Source organism: Bos grunniens, chromosome 13 (genome assembly GCF_055505025.1).
Source record: "Bos grunniens cultivar Pamir isolate PY7600 chromosome 13, Bosgru_T2T1.0, whole genome shotgun sequence".
Taxonomy (NCBI): domain Eukaryota; kingdom Metazoa; phylum Chordata; class Mammalia; order Artiodactyla; family Bovidae; genus Bos; species Bos grunniens.
In genome coordinates this window covers 7337759-7358711 of record NC_141177.1, presented here as the reverse complement: position 1 = coordinate 7358711, position 20953 = coordinate 7337759, and the positions used below count along the sequence as shown (strand labels likewise).

Genomic DNA, 20953 nt, shown 5'->3' with positions numbered 1-20953 from the left:
GTAAAGGTACCATGTAAATTGTAGGCATTTTATTACTAAAGTAACTCCCAATTCCATTTGAAATATAAGAAGCCTGAGTTTTGTCCTTTTCTTTTTTTCTTTCAGCAGTTGAAAAGGAAGCCATTTTATTAAGAATGATGAGTAATGAATGGGATTTTAAATTTAGGCTAGTTAAATTGCCAGTGTCTTTATATTTTTTAAAAATTGCAGTGAAATTAATTATGAATTTTAACATGATTTTTCAAAGAAGAAATTGTCCTTAAATTGCAACCCAAGTGTCCTTTCTAATAAAAGATACTGTTTCAACAAACTATTTTGACAGGGAAATGTATAGTATCAGAGAAGTTTAAGGAAAATATTTGAGTTGTTTACATAAGAGCAGTTTAAGACCACTACCAAAACTATATTTTTAGCATCTTTGAGAATTTAGTGCTTCTCAAATGACATCTCTAATATTCTGTTAGGTCCCAAGGTTTAGATTTGTTTAAGTCTATTTTGCTAATATTGGAGTTGGAAAACACACAAATACATTGTTTCCTGAATTTATTTGAGTTGTAGAGGTAGTTATTTTATAATTATTCTCTCTTTAAAATAATTTTGATTCTGTCTGTAAATCATAAGATTCTTGTGGGAGCCATCTTTCAGGCCTACCATTTGCCCACCACTGAGCTTTTTTTTTTTTTTTTTAATGTGTGATTTTTTTTTTTTTTTTTAAACTTCTTTCAGCAACCTTGTAAAGGTGAATATCCACTCTCAAGAAAAGAACATTAAGATGCAGAGATTTAAATTTGGCAAATACCGTATTGGGGCTTGGATCAAATCTGTGTTCTTTCCCTTTTTTACTTCACTGTGCTGCCTTCTGGTTGGATTCATCAGTCCCCGCACCCTGCCCCAATTCAGTGATTATGTGTGTGGTGTCTGGTCTAAGAATTAATCCTAGTCTATTGAGTTTTGTTTAAAATGTGGGCTTAAGCATCCCATGCTAACCACATCTATTCAGAGTTCCGATATTTGGTGCTCAGATAATGGGCAGTACCATCTTTTTTATACTTAATAATGTATGAAGTTTTATATTTTTTCTTTTTAGAACATTGTTGCTCTATATGTATTATATTTTCATGGCTGTTGATTGTCTTATTAAGGATTGTAATCATTTATTTTAAACTTATTTGAAGATTTTATTGGGTGGTTAATTCATCTTTTGGAATCAGTGCAATTTCTTGGCCATCTTTCTTAGTTCAATTTTTAAATCCACTTGGTAAGTTTAGTTTATAATTTGTATCTTGAGTGGGAAGTTTCTCTTTTGTGATGCACTTTGTGTGTCCCCCTTTCCCTGTCTCTAGCACTCATAGCTTATTTGTGTTGCATTCAGAAATCATTCGGAGAAGGCAATGGCACCTCACTCCAGTACTCTTGCCTGGAAAATCCCATGGGCGGAGGAGCCTGGTGGGCTGCAGTCCATGGGGTCGCTGAGGGTCGGACATGACTGAGCAACTTCAGTTTTACTTTTCACTTTCATGCATTGGAGAAGGCAATGGCAACCCACTCCAGTGTTCTTGCCTGGAGAATCCCAGGGACGGGGGAGCCTGGTGGGCTGCCGTCTATGGGGTCGCACAGAGTCGGACACGACTGAAGCGACTTAGCAGCAGCAGCATAGTAATATATTTTCCATATTCATCCTGTTCATGCACTGATGGTACAAAAGCAGTGATGCATAAAACTGCTGGTGTCGTAGCATGAATCAAGGCAGTGGCACTACCAGACTACTGGTAGTCAATTACATTTTTCACTCCTCTGTGCTCAGACTTAAAGGAAAAGAAACAAAGAAAAACCTCACATAAACTCCACTTCTTTATCACTTGGGATTGTCTTTGATGAAGGAACAAAATTTGCTCATTTCATTAAATCTTGACAGTTGAGTACTGTATTTTTAACATTCTTTTAGTGAGAATGGAAAATACGCAAAAAACACTTCTGCCTACCAAAGTAGGATGGTTGTCTTGGGGAAGAACACTTGTGTGATTGGCTTTTATACTGAACAGGCCACTTTTTTTCATGAAATATAATTTTTACTTGAAAGAATGACTAAAACTATGGCTTTAGAATTTGGGGATTTGGCAGACAGTTTCTTAAAGCTGAGCAAGGTGAATCTATAACTTTAAAGAAAGCATCTGAGAGTATTTGTTGACAGTGATAAAGCTGGAGTTTTCAAGTAGAAATTAAGTTAATTTTGAATCTGTCACCATGACTGTGACAGCTTCTCAGTACTCAAAGACTTTATGAATGAGATGGGTGGTGATATTAATGTGGTGGAGTTTTTGATTTTGTATAATGTATCAGTATTTGAAAATCTGCTTATTCAGCGAACCAGTATTATCCAAATGATAATATTTGATGTTGCAGAATTATGCATGGGTAAAAGTTTGTTCAGAGTGTAAGTTAGTATTTTAATGTAACAGTATGAAAGTTCATTGATAGGGTTTCAGATTGCACTTTGCAACTGACCTTTAAGAAAGTACCACTTTCTTAATGCCAGGGAGTGCTGGCAACACCAGAAGCTAGGCGAGGGTGGAGCAGGTCTCCCTTGGAGCCTCCAGGAAGAGTGTGGCCCAGTCATGCCATGTCCTTTTTGGACACTGAGCCTGGAGAACTTCAAGAGACTATCCTGTTGTTTGTGGTAATTCATTACAGTAGTCACAGGACACTTAATACAGTAAGCAAATCTGAGTAAGATGTATTCAGGGTATGCCTCATGTTATTTTGTTTTGTTTTTTGCAATATTTTGTAAGTTTGGAAGAATTTTTAAATGAAAACTGAAAGTACCACTTGCCATTTTAGCATAATATCAAGGAAAATTATTTATAATGAATTATAAAAGGCTGTTGAAATAGTCCTTCCTTTTACAAGTACGTGTATCTGTGTGACTGGATTTTCTTCATGTATTTTGATCAGTATGACGTATTGCAACAGGTTGAATGGTGTAGTAGATAAGAGGGTTCAGCTGTCTCCTGTTGTCAGACATTAAGGTTTGTAAAACCGTGAAACAGTGCCACCTCTCATGCGATTGTTTTGTTTCATGTTATTTTTCATAAATTGTATACAGTAATGTATGATGGGCTTGTTTTTAAATGTAGTAATATTTCAAGTGTTTCTCAGTATTAATTTCTAATGTAGTAAATATTGACGGAGAAGGCAATGGCACCCCACTCCAGTACTCTTGCTTAGAAAATCCCATGGACGGAGGAGCCTGGTAGGCTGCAATCCATGGGGTCGCTAAGAGTCAGACGCGACTGAGTGACTTCACTTTCACTTTTCACTTTCACTTTTCACTTTCATGCATTGGAGAAGGAAATGGCAACCCACTCCAGTGTTCTTGCCTGGAGAATCCCAGGGATGGCTGAGCCTGGCGGGCTGCCGTCTATGGGGTCGCACAGAGTCAGACACGACTGAAGCGACTTAGCAGCAGCAGCAGTAAATATTGATAGACAATAACCTACATAACCAAAGCTTTTTAGAGTTCAAGGAATCCTGATATTAAAAAGGTGGAGAACTGCTAGCCTAGTGCATTTGGTTAGAACTGTACCAGCTTTTGACTTAAACCTTGCACCTCGTATCTTTGAGTAGCTGTGTGACATGGTGTGCTATGTCTGGTACTCAGTTGTTCCTGCTTTTCAGTTACATGGAAGTCTTACTTGCTCAGTTGTGTTTGACTCTTTGCGACCCCATGGACTGTAGCCCGCCAGGGTCCTTGAGTCCATGGAATTCTCCAGGCTAAAATACTGGAGTGGGTTGCCATTGTTTTCTTCAGGGGATCTTCCCAACCCAGGGATCAAACCCAGGTCTCCTGTATTGCAGACAGATTCTTTACCACCTGAGCCACTGAGGAAGCCCTTTAAATTAAATATCAGCCATTAATTTTCAGTGGAGATGTTTTATAGCACAAAATACAATTTGTGATTCTACATGTACTAGTTTGTTGATTTCCTGGCACTGGGTCATCAGCTTGTTGGAGGCCAAAACAAAACAAACAAACAAACAAAAAGCCCCAAAACAATAACAACAAAAAACTTGTCTATTTTGATCAACAGTTCATCCCAAGCATATTGATGTAGGAAATGCAGTTTCCTTTGTGTGGCTAACACTCAGGCTCTTTAAGATCCCCTGGAGAAAGGAACGGCTAGCCACTCCAGTATTCTTGCCTGGGGAGTTACAGGGACTGAGGAGCCTGGCGGGCTGCAGCCCATGGGGTCCCAAAGGATTGAACTGACTGAGTAACACTTTCACTTTCACACGTAAAAAAAAAGACAAAAACAAGAAAAACTTGCCCTCCTCCCCAGTTTTATTGAGAAAATTGTTGACATATGTCACTGAGTAAGTTTAAGGGGTTCAGTAGGGTGGTGTGATTTACACATATTGTGGCATGCTTGCCACCATAGGTTCAGCTACATCCATCATCTCACATAGATAAGATGAAGGAAGGAAGGAAAAAAATTTTTTCCTTGTGATGAGAACTTTTTAGGATTTACTTGTAACAACTTCTCTCTGTTTCATACAGCAGTGTTAGCGTAGTCCTCAGCTGTATATTACGTCCCTGTTACTTTGTGACCACTCTCAGGATGCTTGCTGAAGTGGGTTTTGCTTTTACCAGTTTAGTTGTATGAATGGTTTTACAAGGGTTCATAATTAAAATTTTGCCTCAAATGTTCTCTCACGATAATGAGATGAGCCCCCCTTCATTTATTCCACACGCATAGGCAGGTTTGTGAAGTACACAGAAAGGCTCTTTAAGTCATGTGTCATAGAACTGACCTTTGAGTAGGGAAAAAAAAGACAACCCACACTATGTTTCATGCGAGATTATTTGGGTGATGATCTTTTCATCCTGTTCCTCAGTAGTTCGTAGTCTCGCTTGCTGCAGATTTCTTCCCTTGAACAATCATGACCTAGAGGTACAGCTTTTTAGCTCCACATAGTATAGTAGGTATATTTTGGAGGAGAATAGAAGGCAGTTGAAGTCTGGTTTGGACTTTGGCTTTTTTCAGCCATGCTACCACTACACCACCCTCCAACAGGTAAATGATGTTAGGAGTGCATTCTTACTTTCTTTTTGGACTTTGGTATATATGCTGTCATTCACTGTTTGTATTACTGTCATCCTGAAATCAGTAGTGACTTTTGGAGATTTATTTGAAGAGAGAACTTCTGTCATCAGACATATAACTTCTAGGTATATGGAAACATTATTTTTTTAAAAAAAGAATCCTTTTGAATTTAAGGTTATTTAGTCTAGGAGTGGAATTATGAATCACTGAAGAGTAACTTTGCTGTGAAGTCAGAAAAAGAAAAAAGGCAATGGAAACAGCAAGGACTGAGCACAGACTAACTGTAGTCTACATGATGGCCCATTCAGGAAGTCTTATGAGTCAGACTTGCCATGTCGTGTTGCTCAGCTAAGGGACCATCTGCCCCAACATCTTTTCTTTTAGAGAAGGAAATCTGGCTAGGATGTTTTTCCTGTGATACCTTATTTTCTCTTTTTCTACCTTCAGTACGTGTTTTTGGAAAATTAATTCAAAGTGCTTCGTCATCTTATATTTCCCTATTGTTGATTTTTGAGATGTTAGTCTTATAGGGAAACTCAATGTAGCTTCTATATATTCTTGATATTGGTGGACAGAGCTAACTTTAGGACTGCAGGGGAAGTGTCTTGGTACTTCAAGCTTTTTTATTCTGCAGGCACTCCCATTTTATCAATATCTGCCTTGCAGTTGACCTATGGTCATCGTTCCCGGTACCATTCATTCATTACTTGACTAGTGCTGCTTCTACAGCAGCTTTGCTGCTCTCAGTCGTTTGATTGCCAGGTGACTGATGGCATCATTTGTTTAGTTTTAACATTTCTTTAAAAAAAAAAATGTTTTTTTTAATTATTTTTGACTGCGCTGTGTCTTTTCCTGCTTTGCGGGATTTTCTCTAGTTGCCATGAGCAGGGGCTGCTCGTCATTGCGTTGGGCGGGCTTCTCACTCATGGCTTCTCTTGTTACTGAGCTCAGGCTCTAGGGCACGCAGACTTCAGTAGCTGCAGCCTGTGGGCTCCGTAGCTGTGGCTCCCAGGCACTGGATCACAGAGGCTCAATACTTGTGGCTCGCGGGGTTAGTTGCTCCGCGGCTTGTGGGATCTTCCTGGATCAGGGATCAAACCCGTGTCTCCTGCATTGGCAGATGGGTTCTTTGCCACTGAGCCACCATGGAAGCCCTTAGTTTTAACATTTCTTAAAATGTCTTTTCTTCTGCTAGACAGATAGCCTGAAATAGGAGAGAATGAGACACATGCTGTGATCATCTCTCGTTTATATCTTTATTGCTTATTAATTAAATTTATATCAGATTTTATTTCTGCTCTGTGCACACACCCCTCTAACCCCCCACTGCTTATCTTAATCCAGAGCTTTACCAGTTGGCTGAAGGAGATTGAACACTTTCTTCTTCCTTCCTTGCTTCCTTTCTTTTCTGCTTGTATTTTCATTATGTGCCAGGGGACAGCCGTAGGTATAAAGAATACTTTTGATGTAGAGCTGTTTACGTCTTTCAAAGAAAAAATAAAACCACAAATCCAGAAATACAAAGAGGCCTTAAAAAAGAACCAGCACTCTTTCCTTACCTGGTACCTTTGAAGGTACTTGGATAACCTCTTCAGAATCTTCTGAAAGGTGCCTGTTTACTCTTTAATTACACTTATTTATCTTAAGGACATAGACATCTATGACAGTAGTTTTATTCTATCTTTATGGTTTTATGTTAGCTACTAACTGCCATTCACCACACTATTTCAATGGGAAAATATTCTGAATTCCAGTCAGTTATCTGTACACTGAAGATAGCCTGAATAGTTCTGGCTAATTTATTTGTCTGAAGCTTTTTAATTTGTTGTTGTATGGGATATTTGTAACGATTTGTTTTCAAATGAGAACAAATTTGATGTTGCTGGAAGTCCATCTTTGTTCTTGGTATGGTGTACCTTGGAGGGTTCACCATTTCACCCTGTTCCAGTTGCTTGCTTTGTATTGCTTTTCATTCTCACGATAAACATAAGAATATGGAAGATGTGATTATTCCCAGTTTTTACAGGCGATCAGCTTTTTATAGGTGACAAAAGTCGATTCCAACAAAGCCCTGCTGTCTTTTTATTGTATCACAGTACGTCAGCTGAAGAATTCAAACCCTTGAGTTTTATTTTGATAGATATCTTGAAGCCACCATATTTTTTTTGGAATGGAAATATCTAAGTGAAAAATGACATGTCGGAAAAAAGCAAAACTGTTTTGCAAGGTGTTCAGCCCCATCCCCCTGGTCTTCTCTGTATTTTAGGAGTATTGTGGTTGGTCAGAAGTATAGCTGATGGGAAGGGAAGAAAGAGGAGAACTGAAGTTGGAAAGAGGAACACAGGGAATGGTGGTATTAGGAGTGGAAAGAGAGAGGGAGTTTGTGATAAGATAGTTAGAGCTGATAGTGTAGAAAGTAGAGACAAATGTGGATAAGATATAGTATTGAAAATGTAATAAATTGAAAAATGCATTAGAATAAAGGGGATGGCTTTAAAATTTATTTATTTACTTTTGGCTGTGTTGGGTCTTTGTTGCTGGCAGGCTTTCTCTCGTTGCAGGGAGTGGGGGCTGCCCTTTGTTGGTTCTTGGGCTTCTCCCTGCCGTGGCTTCTCTTACTGTGGAGCCCAGGCTCTCGGCGGGGGCTTCAGTGATGGGGGCTTCAGTAACTGCAGCTCGTGGGCTCTAGAGCACAGACTCAGCAGTTGTGCAGCATGTGGAATCTTCCCAGACCAGGGGTTCAGCCCGTGCCCCCTGCATTGGCAGGTGGGTTCTTATCCATGGTGCCACCAGGGAAGTCCCAGGATAGCCTTTTCTAATTGGATAATTGGGAATGGTTTCACCAAAGGTGACAGTCATTTGATCCTGAAGGATGACTAAAAGTGTTTCAGTATTGTAGGTAAGAGAGGGATAGAGGGGACATCTAAAAAGAAATACGTGACTTAAGGGTTAAATACAAATAGTAGCTGTTTTCATGAATATCTTTTGTCAGAATCTTTTTCTTTTTAGGCCACTTGGGTGGTGGAAGTGGTGGTGAGGAAGAAGTACAACTAAATAGTATGTTGTTTAGGAATGGAATAATTTATTATTATTAATAATAAATAATATAATAATAATGAATCAGGTTTATGAAGTTCAGGCTTATGTCTCATTCCTGTGAATGAGAGTGATTCAGCATGTTAAATTGTCGGAGTCACTCTAACCTTTAAAGCAACTAAAGAATTACCCAGCTAGTTAGTATGCTGTCAGGCGAGGATAATTTGATTTCAATGGAATTGGCTTGCTTAACTCCCTCTGCACAGTGTATATTCGTGAACTTCATCTCTGTTGCTCGTGTAGAGGTTGAGAAGTCTCTTGGCAACAAGCTTCCAGTTGCATCTAGCACCTGCCTTGGCTAATTGGTATGCCCAGTTCTGGCACTAGAACCTCTGGGGAGTTTGTGTTTGAGTTCAGCTTCATCAGGCTTAAACCAGAGCATCAATGTAAAGGGGCTTCGGGGTCAGCTGTTGATTGAGAAGGAAACGGCAAGCAGTACACCGAGAGAAGAGAGAATGAAACCTTGTGGATGAAATAGCTGTTACTTCATGTTTGGATGTTTCTCACCTCAACTTAAATATTAAAAGTAGGATATTTTATTGCTCTCTGCTAGCCCCTTTCCAAATCTGCAGGCATTAATAACTAAAGATAGAGGAAAAGAATTGACCAGGACCTGAGATTTATACTGTTTTGTGGCAGATGTCCACACCAAGGTAGTTTGTTTTTGATACAGTTTATATGCTTTTCCCTTGTTTTTAAAAAACTGTAGGGTAGTAGGTTTCCTATCAGTTGTGCCTTCATTTTAACACTTACCAAATTATGTTGTTATAATTGTATGTTTTCCTCTGCTGCTTGCCTGAGAGTTCTAATAGTGGGGGGTGTCATTTATCTCTTATTTCCTGGCCCCAAAATGGTCTGGGCATGCAAATGTTTGAACAGAAATGGAATTAGATTTAAAAAATGGATTGCATTAGGTGATTTATAGTGCATCCTGCTAAACATACCAGGTTCTCAATAACAAAACAAAAGGATATTGCAAGTTAGTTTTTATTTGGACCCCCAACCCCCAGCTTTCAGCTCTTATCCTCTATACCAAGATTCAGTTAAAACATAAAGGTAGGAGGTAGTCACTGGTGAGGAGGTGTCCATAGTAGCTCCATGTTTATGGACTTACGTCCTCTGCTTTTTCTTGTCCCCTAAACACACGCGTTTTATTTCGTTTCCTTTCTTTGCTCCATGGTGCTGGTTCTCTTGGAGCTGCACAAAAGGCTGAAATAAAACCTCTAATTTTATATTTTAGAAAATATAATCTTGTAGGATTAAGCCTAACTGGTGATGACTATCTATATACTATATTTGAGTAAGAGTGTCAATTTGGAACTTATATTTTGGGTAGTGTGTTTATGTATGGATGTCTCATAAATCTTTCCCAAGGGTAATTTTTTTCTAATTGGCTTAATCAGTCTCTATTTTTATATAATGTTTCAAGCAGTTTTCAATAAATAATCCAAATTCACAATTGTATGAAAATTTTCTTAAGTTACTGAGATTCTCAGGAGACTCCCAGAAATAATCCCTAATTGACATATTTAATCATACCTTGTATAATATATCAGACAGACAAGCCTGATAAATAAACCAGATTATTGGTGAGATAGTCAGAAGTACTTGGCTCTAGCATTTAATCTTGGGAAACCCAAGTATGAAAATATTTGACAGGTTATTTTGGTTATAGTTGGGGCTTCCCACGTGGCTCAGACGGTAAAGCGTCTGCCTGCAATGCTGGAGACCTAGGTTCAATCCTTGGGTCGGGAAGATCCCCTGGAGAAAGAAATGACAACTCACTTCACTACTCTTGCCTGGAAAATTCAGTGGACGGAGGAACCTGGTAGGCTACAGTCCATGGGGTTGCTAAGAGTCAGACACGACTGAGTGACTTCACTTTCTTTCTTTTTCTTTCTTGTGGTTATAGTTAACGCTTTTCTGAACTAAGCTTTTTTCCTTGCCATGTGAGCCACTAACTGTTGGTATCAAGTAGAAATAAGGGTCATGGTTAGTAGAGGGCCATTTATTTGGTGACTGAAGAATAGTGGTTGATTTTTAGAGGCTTGAGGGAAATAGCAGCGTTAGTACCTGCTGAGCTGGAGCACCTCATTGCCTCTGACCCTAATACTGCATGTCCTTAAACCCTCATGTAACAGCTTCTCAGTGTTCTTACTGATGAGCTGAGAAATTCTCCAGTTAACTTGTTTGCAGAGATTGTGTGATTCAACAGTATGATTGGTTAATTTTTTTTTTTTGGAGTGAGGGATGAAATGCCCAAGAAACATCTGATACATATTTTTTTATTATAAAATTCTAAAAATATTGTAATCCCAGCTCTGCCATCTAGTATCTGTGTGTGATCTAGATGCTATTTTAATCTATAAAATGGGAATAATACATACTTTGGAGAATTGTGAGAAGACTCTTGAGAGTCCCTTGGACTGCAAGGAGATCCAACCAGTCCATTCTGAAGGAGATCAGCCCTGGGATTTCTTTGGAAAGAATGATGCTAAAGCTGAAACTCCAGTACTTTGGCCACCTGATGCGAAGAGTTGACTCATTGGAAAAGACTCTGATGCTGGGAGGGATTGGGGGCAGGAGGAGAAGGGGACGACAGAGGATAAGATGGTTGGATGGCATCACTGACTCGATGGATGTGAGTCTGAGTGAACTCCGGGAGTTGGTGATGGACAGGGAGGCCTGGCGTGCTGCGATTCATGGGGTCGCAAAGAGTCGGACACAACTGAACGACTGATCTGATCTCTAATACCAAATATGTGATATGCTTGGCACTGTACTGCCACAAAAGTTATGTTTCCTTCCTCCTTCCTTATTTATTTAGGAAAATGAAATATTTCAGTTGGTCTCTATGCCGTTGGAGATTTACTGGGAAACGTACCTCCTTGGGCCTCCCTGGTGGCTCAGCTGGTAAAGAATCCATCTGCAATGTGGGAGACCTGGGTTCGATCCCTGGCTTGGGAAGATCCCCTAGAGAAGGGAAAGGCTACCCACTCCAGTATTGTGACCTGGAGAATTCCATGACTGTATAGTCCATGGGGTCGCAAAGAGTCAGACATGACTGGGCGACTACCTCAGTTTCACTTTACCTCCTTACCATTTTGGCTTGTCGTGGCTTTTCTTAGGTGCCCCCCCTCCCTGAATAACTTCTTGCTCACCTAATGGACACTGGCATTGTTGATTGATACTGCTTCCTTTTGGACATGGTATACTTCCTGTATCTTTGACCATCTGCATAGTTTGTTGTACATAATCAAGATTTCCCCTCCTGTCTTAACTGTGAATAACCAAAAGGAAAGGTAGTTAATGCTGCTAAGCCACATGTCATTTTTGTGGCTTTTGAGCTGGCAGATACAATTCTTTGTTGCTTTTAAAGAACGTTTCTTTTCTACCAGTTTGTTGTACTCTGTGCGTATATAAACTTAAACCAGTACCACAGCTTGGTTGTATTGTATAGAAAGGCCTGTAGTATTTATAGAGGAATTTTATCCAGTTGCTGTAAGATTTTTGCTCATTTTAAATCTGATTTATCATGAATCTACTTATGACTTTTCATACAGAAATAGGAAACATTATATTTTGAGAACATTGAAAGTTATCATAAATTTATAGTATTCTATATTGAAATAGTTGCATAGAATATTTTGCTTAAATGTCATTTTAAAGTATACACTGTCATATTAATGTATTTAAGTAGTATAGCATAGAACTTTTAAGTAGAAACATTTCATATAAGGAAAATAATTGTAAAAATGACTCAAGGATCTAAACAGTTGAGTTTACATTGAAAGATAGAATACATTTTGGGCCTTTGAATCTGATTCAGTGAAAAGTGTTTTGCTCTAGTCTTTCGTTACTGTACTGTCAGGGGTGTGAAAAGCCTTCTGTGATTAGATTGTATTCTACCTGGAAGTGTGGTTGAGGTGTTACTCCAGTTTAACTGTCAGCTGGGGAGCATCTACATTCGCAACTTCAAAATATATTATGAACCTCACTATTGGATAAGAGTACAGGTTGTTTGGGAGTACGGCAGGTATATTTTATGGTCCTGATTTCTTTTCAGCTCAACTGTGTGAATGATAGTCTATCTGTAGGGGATCAGAATTTAGAAGGGTCTCAGTACAGTAGACTGTCCCGACAGTGAGAGGTACTGGGAAACTCTTGTGCTGTATTATTTCCCCTTTGAATATGGATTTTACCAACTCTGTATATTCTTCAGACTAGATGGGCTATAATTTAAGATGTAAAAATGTAGGCTGTACAATTACTGATCTGTGTTTCTTAACTTTTCTGGGGGAGCAGAAATTAATCTACTCGTGGGCCTGGTACATGTTCCATTCCCCCCTCCCACCCTAATTCTTGATGAGTGACTGAAAATGGTCTAGATTTAGTGTGCATATGCCATGAAAAGAATAACTTACAAAGCTAGACAATATAGCCCCCCAGATAAATATAGTTTGAGTTTGGCTCCACCAGTGAGAAGTAGACAACAGGCCTGGCAAGTAAAACAAATGCTTTTTATAGTTTTTTGTGCTCATAAATAAGATTAATGCCAAATAAATAGGAAACTGTGCATGAAGAGTTCGTTGTAGTCATCTGTTTTTAGGAATTATTGTATTATTGAATATGTGGAAACTTGTTTTTTGGGACTGAAATACTTCTGTTATTTCTCATGTTGAACATTTTCTTTAGTCGGGTGACATTTAAAGATACATTTATTCTACTTTGATTTTTTTGTTATACAGTATTTTGTCATTCAGACTTGTGTATCATGTGGTCTTTTAGGCATTGTATAGTGAAGGTAGTACCAAGGTTTATCTCTATCTAAGTAAGAGCTAGAAAAAAAAAATCTTGTCAATCCTGTTTCTAAAAAATGAAATTTGAAAATTATTTTATATCTTAAATAGTTATACCTTCGTGTTTGAATAAACACCAGTACTGTGGTTTCAGATTAGAATTGTGCACCAGTACATTTTTGGATAATTATCTCTGTTACTAGAGATCATGGGACTCTGTGAAAGAGTAAACTCAGTAACATGTAGACTGGAGTCATATGCACGTTATAGCTTGCTGTTCTGTTAGATCAAGAGAAGGAGAGCCACGTGTGTATTTGGACATAGTGTTAGTTCCTCAGTCGTGTCTGACTCTTCACAACCCCCATGGGCAGGCTCCTCTGTCCATGGAATACTTCAAGCAAGAGTACTGGAGTGGGTTGCAGTTTGCTTCTCCAGGGTATTTTCCTGACCCAGGGATCAAACCCTGTTCTCCTGCATTGCAGGCAGATTCCTTACTGTCTGAGCCACCAGGGAAGCCCATATTTGGATATAGTTAGACATATTTAGGTTTCTTTTATATGTACATAAACATTGTCTTTACATGAATGACATGTGCACCTGTCTAGTTTACATGATAATTGTGATTACTGATTTCTTTCATACTAAGATTTTCAACATTCAGAAAACAAAGATCAATGGCATCTGGTTCCATCACTTCATAGGAAATAGATGGGGAAACAGTGAAAACAGTGTCAGACTTTATTTTTTTTGGCTCCAAAATCACTGCAGATGGTGACTGCAGCCATGAAATTAAAAGACGCTTACTCCTTGGAAGGAAAGTTATGACCAACCTAGATAGCATATTCAAAAGCAGAGACATTACTTTGCCAACAAAGGTCCGTCTAGTCAAGGCTATGGTTTTTCCAGTGGTCATGTATGGATGTGAGAGTTGGACTGTGAAGAAAGCCGAGCACCGAAGAATTGATGCTTTTGAACTGTGGTGTTGGAGAAGACTCTTGAGAGTCCCTTGGACTGCAAGGAGATCCAACCAGTCCATTCTGAAGGAGATCAGCCCTGGGATTTCTTTGGAAAGAATGATGCTAAAGCTGAAACTCCAGTACTTTGGCCACCTCATGCGAAGAGTTGACTCATTGGAAAAGACTCTGATGCTGGGAGGGATTGGGGGCAAGAGGAGAAGGGGATGACAGAGGATGAGATGGCTGGATGGTATCATTGATTCGATGGACGTGAGTCTGAGTGAACTCTGGAGTTGGTGATGGACTGGGGTGGGAGTCCTGGCATGCTGTGATTCATGGGGTCGCAAAGAGTCGGACACGACTGAGCGACTGAACTGAACTGACTGAAGATTTTCATGGTTTTGATTCTCTACTGATATAATTATTGTCTCTAAAAATTCATTTTGGTGACATCCTGTGTCAGCCCAACAAGTAACAATTTAGAAAGTTTAATCTTTAAACTTTTTTGTAGATCAGAATGGAGGAAAATCTAAAATACGACTGCAGGGGTTGAATGTTCCATTTACTCAGTACTTTTTGAGGCATACTTATTGATCACCTGTTATATGCTAGACACCTTAAGCTCTACTGGAGATCCAGCTTATGTGTAACAGCAAAGTTAAGGAAATAGTACAAAGAATATAGAATAAATTATGTCTTTCAAGTTAAAGAAATGCTGTTATTCACAAAGAGTTTGTTAGAGGATTCAGCTTGTGTTTAACATCAAAGTAAAGAAATAATATCTAAAATTTGGAGTATACATTTTTAAATTATATTTTTAAAATAAATGCTATTATTCACTGGATGGTTGGCCGCACAATTTAAAAATAACCTGTGAATGAAACAAAAATATAAAGATAATTGTATTGAGACATAGCTAGTTATTCTATTTCTGTTCATTAAGGAATCACTTTTTAAATATGAAGATTGGAAGTCAAAGCTGAACATGCATTTAACTTTATTTGTAAATAATTTTAAACTTAAAGTTGTAAGGAAAAGAATAGTACAAAGAGTTAAACAATTTTTGCCCAGCTGAGATTCAACCAGTGTCAGCAATTTGCTAGCCTCCTTTCTAGTCTCTTCTTCCCCCCCTTCCCCCCTCTTCTCCTATTCCTTTCTCTCTCACTCACTCACTCATAAGTATGTAAACCCTCCCTCCAACCATTGGAGGGTCCTTTGTGTACATAATGGCCTTTTTGTCCTAAATACTAAGAATAGGGATAGTTTCTTAAATAACCACAGTATAGAAATCAACTTCAGTAAATTTAACATTGGTAAAATACTGTATCTGTTGTCCATATTCTAAATTGTCAATAGATGTAATAATGTTGTTTATAGCATTTTCCCTGTCTAGAGCACAGAATTCAATATAGGATCAAATATTGGATTTAATTATTGTTTCTCTTTAGCTTTCTTTAATCTAGAATACTTAAAGACTTTGTCTTTTATGACATTGTCATTTTTGAAGAATATAGTATTGTGGCATTGTGGAATCTGGTTACCCTGTAAAATCATAACATTGGACCATTATGTAAGTTCTTGTCTCTCCTTTATTTTAACTTATGCTGTGAGGAAAAAAAACACCAAGTTCTTGAAACATAACAGCTATTCAGCCATTACTTTTTTTTAACCAAAATTATTGGTAGAATAAATTTTGCTAGTGTTTAATTCATACCTAGGATATCTGTAAAGACGATAATGTAATCTAAAACTCTGATTTTGTTTTTTCTGAAGCTGAATATTTTAAGTTTCTTGTGTGAAATTTTGCTTCTCTGTTGATTTGTCTCTCTTCCTGGCAGGATTGTGCCACCTAGTGGAAGCTTATGTCCTTCTGTGTAGGTCTCAAACTGTGGATAGAACGCAAGATGTGTTTTAACAAATTAAGAAAAAGCAGTTTGGCGTGTTTAAGCTTCTCTGTTGACTTGGAATTCTTTATAACAGCGTCTTCATAAACAAGAATTTAGGACAAATAAATTTCTTGTTGAGGGAAGGCTCACTTCAGTTCAGTTCAGTCGCTCAGTCGTGTCTGACTCTGTGACCCCATGAACCGCAGCACGCCAGGCCTCCCTGTCCATCACCAACTGCCGGAGTTTACCCAAACTCATGTCCAGTGAGTCGGTGATGCCATCTAACCATCTCATCCACTGTCGTCCCCTTCTCCTCCTGCCTTCAGTATTTCCCAACATCAGGCTCTTTTCAAATGAATCAGCTCTTTGCATCAGGTGGCCAAAATGGAGTTTCAGCTTCAACATCAGTCCTTCCAGTGAACAACCAGGACTGATTTCCTTTAGGATGGACTGGCTAGATCTCCTTGCAGTCCAAGGGACTCTCAAGAGTCTTCTCCAACACCACAGTTCAAAAGCATTAATTCTTCTGAGCTCAGCTTTCTTTATGTCCAACTCTCACTCCATACATGACTATTGGACTCCATACATGACTACATACATAGCCTTGACTAGAAGGACCTTTGTTGACAAAGTAATGTCTCTGCTTTTTAATATGCTGTCTAGATTGCTCATAACTTTCTTTCCAAGGAGTAAGCATCTTTTAATTTCATGGCTGCAGTCACCATCTGCAGTGATTTTGAAGCGCAGAAAAATAAAGTCTGCCACTGTTTCCACTGTTCCCCCATCTATTTCCCATGAAGTGATGGGACTGGATACCATTATCTTAGTTTTCTGAATATTGAGTTTTAAGCCAACTTTTTCACTCTCCTCTTTCACTTTCATCAAGAGGCTCTTTAGTTCTTCTTCCCTTTCTGCCATAAGGGTGGTGTCATATGCATATCTGATGTTGCTGATATTTCTCCCAGAAATCTTGATTCCAGCTTGTGCTTCATCCAGCCCAGTGTTTCTCATAGTGTACTCTGCATATAAGTTACATGTGCTAAAATTGTGAGTTACTGAGTATTTCTTTTTCCAAGAAGAAATACCCTTATTTTTTAGAAATACCTATTTTTTAAGGTATTTTAGAAATACCTTATTTTTAAAAATACATTGTTTTTATCAATGCAACTTTAATCAAGGCATATTTCCTTTCCACCAGTTAATATGAAAATAGTTGTTGCTCTGTGGATCTTGTGAAAATCCTCCCACCTGGATTTTTCTTGTTGTACATCTGCTTTGTAAGCAGAATGTTTTGGAGCTTACATATTATTTACAGAGTCTCAGCTTATTTTGAAGTAGCGGAAGAAAAACACAGTGGATGATGAATACTAAAGAAATGGTCTACAGGAAAAAAAAACTACTTTGAAAATAACTTGAAAATAATTTTTATCATTCAAAGACTTTTTACCAATTGGCTAGATAAGATCTTATTTGTATATAAGTATAATTTAGTATTTTATCAATTGGAGAGTTGACAGTCTCTTTTTATTAGATATGAAAAAGATGCCTTGTTCTTTGTGAGATATTCAGTATACACGTTACTTGGTCTTGAGAAACACTTGTTCCAGGGTTGGACATTCTAATTAGTGGAGTATAAACTCTTGAGGTCTTCAGAACAGGTGTGTACTATAAAGAATATTGAGTCTTATCCAGCCATTTAAGGAAAAGTCCTGAATTACAAATTGCAGCCATTCAAGCATATTATGCCTTTATTAGAGTCATGGATATTTTACATGATATCTTATACAAAATAATAAGATATTTTTATCTTACTATTCTCTCTTAGTTGCTAATGTATATTCACGATGAGTGGGTTAGGAGAAAACGCCTTGGATCCACTGGCCCCTGATTCACGAAAACGCAAGTTGCCATGTGATCCTCCAGGGCAAGGGTAAGCAATTTATTTCCTGATGCTTCACCAAGATCACCTCCCCTTGCCTTTATTTGTTTGGTTTGAAGATAACATTTCAGCTTTCTGTTATTTGCTTTCTCTGGTTAGATTTTTATTGTTTATTTGTTTAAGTATATACTAACTGTGATACTGTAAGAAGCATTTCTCAATGGAGGATGTAGGAGTTACAAATAGATAAGATTATTATAAGTAAGATAAGATTATTACAAGTTAGAATCTTTAGTATCCTTTAAGAACATGTTATAAATTGATATTTTGGCATTTGTGAGGTTTTATCATTCTTTTCCTGAGTGAAGTTAGAAGTTTAAAAAATAGAAATGAAATACTACATTTTATGCAGTGATGCTTCATAGCTTTTGTAGTATTTGCCAAGGTCAGTATCACTTAGATTTCACTGTCAGGGTTGCAAAATAAAAAACAATCTTATCATCAATATAATTCATGAGACCTTATTATTAATAAGTAGTTATTGCTGTTTAATTATTTGTTAATTTTACTGTCTCTTTGTGGTAAAGACTATCCCCATTTTCCAGATGATGAAATGAAGCTAACTGACTAAGGCCACCAGGCTAACAACAGGTGGACTTGAGTTTAGGTTTGCACAGATTTCAACTGTATTATACTAGGTCTCCAAGACATTGTTTTGGGAGTCTCTGTGGGCTGAATTTACTTTGCTAGTATATGGATGTAATGGTATTGTGTAGGTACTGATTCTGCTCACAGCTCGATTGTGACTGATATATTTATGGCGTTTTCCCCCCATTTCCCAGCCTTGCCTGCAGTGGTGAAAAGTGGAGACGGGAGCAGGAGAGTAAATATATTGAAGAATTGGCTGAACTAATATCTGCTAATCTTAGTGATATTGACAATTTCAATGTCAAACCAGATAAATGTGCAATTTTAAAGGAAACAGTAAGACAGATACGTCAAATAAAAGAGCAAGGTAATACAAAGTAAGAGAACACTCAAGTCTTTTAGCAGGAACTTGTTAACTGGGTTCACATTTGTCTTTTGCTCCGTTGTTGCTTAGATGGGAACTGCTGTTCCTTGAGGGCTAGTAGCCTCTGTGGGGCTCCATAGTTAGATTAGTTTGACCAGTGGACCAGTTGTGCTCCTTAGGACATAGTCACCAGAATTGGAAGGAGGCCAGGGCTGCTCACCCTGTTATTTGTTAGTTCCCTTTCAGGAAGCAGTGAAATAGTGCTTTTAGTAGGGAAAGAAAATCTAGAGTATCTTCTGCGCTCCTGGGTAACTCAGAAGTTTAATTTTAACCTTTAGAAATTGTAGCATCGTTTTCTTATCAGAAAGCACTGTTTATGTGCGCATGTACACCTGTGTGCCTCTTTGTTCTGGGAACAGTTTGAAGGTGCATTGAGACTGCAACTGATCCATATGCTATTTGTAGTACTGCCTTATGTCTTTTCAGGAAAAGCTATTACCAGTGATGATGATGTTCAGAAAGCTGATGTATCTTCCACAGGACAAGGAGTTATTGATAAAGACTCCTTAGGACCACTCTTACTTCAGGCAAGTATAAGGTTTTAGTTCTAAAGTAAGCGGTGTTGAATTAAAAAAAAAAAAGATAAAATTTTGGGTATGAGAGCAAAAAGAAAATGTGTCTTCTCATGAGATAGAACTCAGTATTCTGAATATGATTATAAAATACTCTTATGTTTAAAATATATGTAACTCATATATATGTATAACTCATATATATATAAAATATATGTAACTCACCCCCTCACCCCATGCATTTGGGCATATTTTTTTTTTTATTGACTCAGACTTTTTGGGTGCATTTTCCCATAATTGATAGAATGGCACTATAATTTCATATTTTGGAGGAATTTTTAAGACCTTAGATATTTTTTGTAAGTAGTTGTCTTTAATAAATCTAGTTAACCTGTACTCTACAGAAGGTTTCTCTTCTGTACTTTACAGGTTTCTCTTACTTTAAGTGATGGCTAGAAGCCCTTTGTTAAAGCTCACTTATCAGATAATTTTGTTGCAGTTGGTTTGTTCCAACTACTTTTTAGTGGATCAGTTCAGTTCCTCTTTGTAAATTCTCACTACAAAGTGCTCTAGTTCTTATAGCTTGATTTGATACCAGATGGAAAGGGGGGAAGCATTCAGGGTGATTTTTTTTTTTTTTTTTTTTTAATTTTTAAAAACTCCTTTGAAGAAGTAATTCTTCAAAAATTAGATTATAAATTAATTCAAATTTCATCTTTACTGTCATCTTTTCAAATCATCTATATTTTTCCTAGAACCCTTTATTGATGTTGCTAATGTTAATAGACATGATGGCTGATAGTCATTAAATCAACAGTTTTTTTCAAATTCTGTTTAGTACTAAGGCTGCCCTAACAAAATGCCACAGGCTGAGTGGCTTAAACAATAGAAATTTATTTTTTACAGTTCTGGAGGCTGGAAGTCCAAGATCAAGGTGTTGGCAGTCTTGGTTTCTCTTGAGACCTGTCTCCTTGACTTGTAGATGGCTGCCTTCTCCTTGTGTCTTCACGTGGCCTTTTCTCTCTGTGTGTGCATTTCTGGTGTCTGTCTCTCTTCTCGTAAGAACACTAGTCCTGTTGGATTAGAGCCCTACTCTTATGACCTCACTTAACTTTAATTACCTCCTAAAAGGCCCTATCTCCAGATAGAGTCACACTGAGCTTTAGGGCTTCAACATACCAGTTGTGGTTGGGGGTGGGATACAGTTCAGTCCGTAATAGCCAGTGTTAACATACTCCACTTCAGGCATTGGACGGCTTCCTATTTGTGGTGAATCGTGAAGGAAACATTGTATTTGTGTCAGAAAATGTTACCCAGTACCTACAATATAAGCAAGAGGACCTGGTTAATACAAGTGTCTACAATATATTGCATGAAGAAGATAGAAAGGATTTTCTTAAAAACTTACCAAAATCTACAGGTAAGTTTTTAAAGTATATTTTCCAAGTAAGTTAAAAAATTTTTTTTTCTTAATCATTTCTTAGAAAATTGAATATACTTTTGAAAGTCAAGTGATGACTATATAGAACAGGGAAAGCTGTAAATAACAAAATTTTCAAATATGAATTTAAAATTTGGTATACATTTCATGGGTCTAAGATATACAGTGAGTTACAAAATATGTGAGGTACCTGTTGAATTTGAAACTGAA

At 37.8% G+C, this 20953-nt stretch overlaps 1 protein-coding gene and 1 long non-coding RNA gene across 4 annotated transcripts in view; one reads left to right on the top strand and one right to left on the bottom strand.

Moving 5' to 3' along the window:
- NCOA3 (nuclear receptor coactivator 3) overlaps window positions 1–20953 on the top strand; it is a 122625-nt gene that overhangs the window by 73351 nt on the left and 28321 nt on the right. For 2 of the 3 annotated variants that reach the window (XM_086331493.1, XM_086331492.1), the window contains exon 1: window positions 19272–20722. Coding sequence is in view for 1 of the 3 variants with exons in the window: in XM_086331494.1 (XP_086187620.1) it covers window positions 17684–17769; window positions 18561–18733; window positions 19217–19317; window positions 20548–20722 (535 nt within the window). In the remaining 2 variants the exon portion in view is untranslated. Of the gene's footprint in view, window positions 1–17664; window positions 17770–18560; window positions 18734–19216; window positions 20723–20953 lie in introns of those variants that run through there. The other variant, XM_086331494.1, reaches the window with a different exon arrangement.
- On the bottom strand, window positions 19109–20680 carry LOC147360062 (uncharacterized). The gene is made up of 2 exons (XR_015138930.1): window positions 20538–20680; window positions 19109–19307 (listed from the first exon to the last, which is right to left on the bottom strand). It is a non-coding gene; the product is annotated as an uncharacterized LOC147360062 (long non-coding RNA).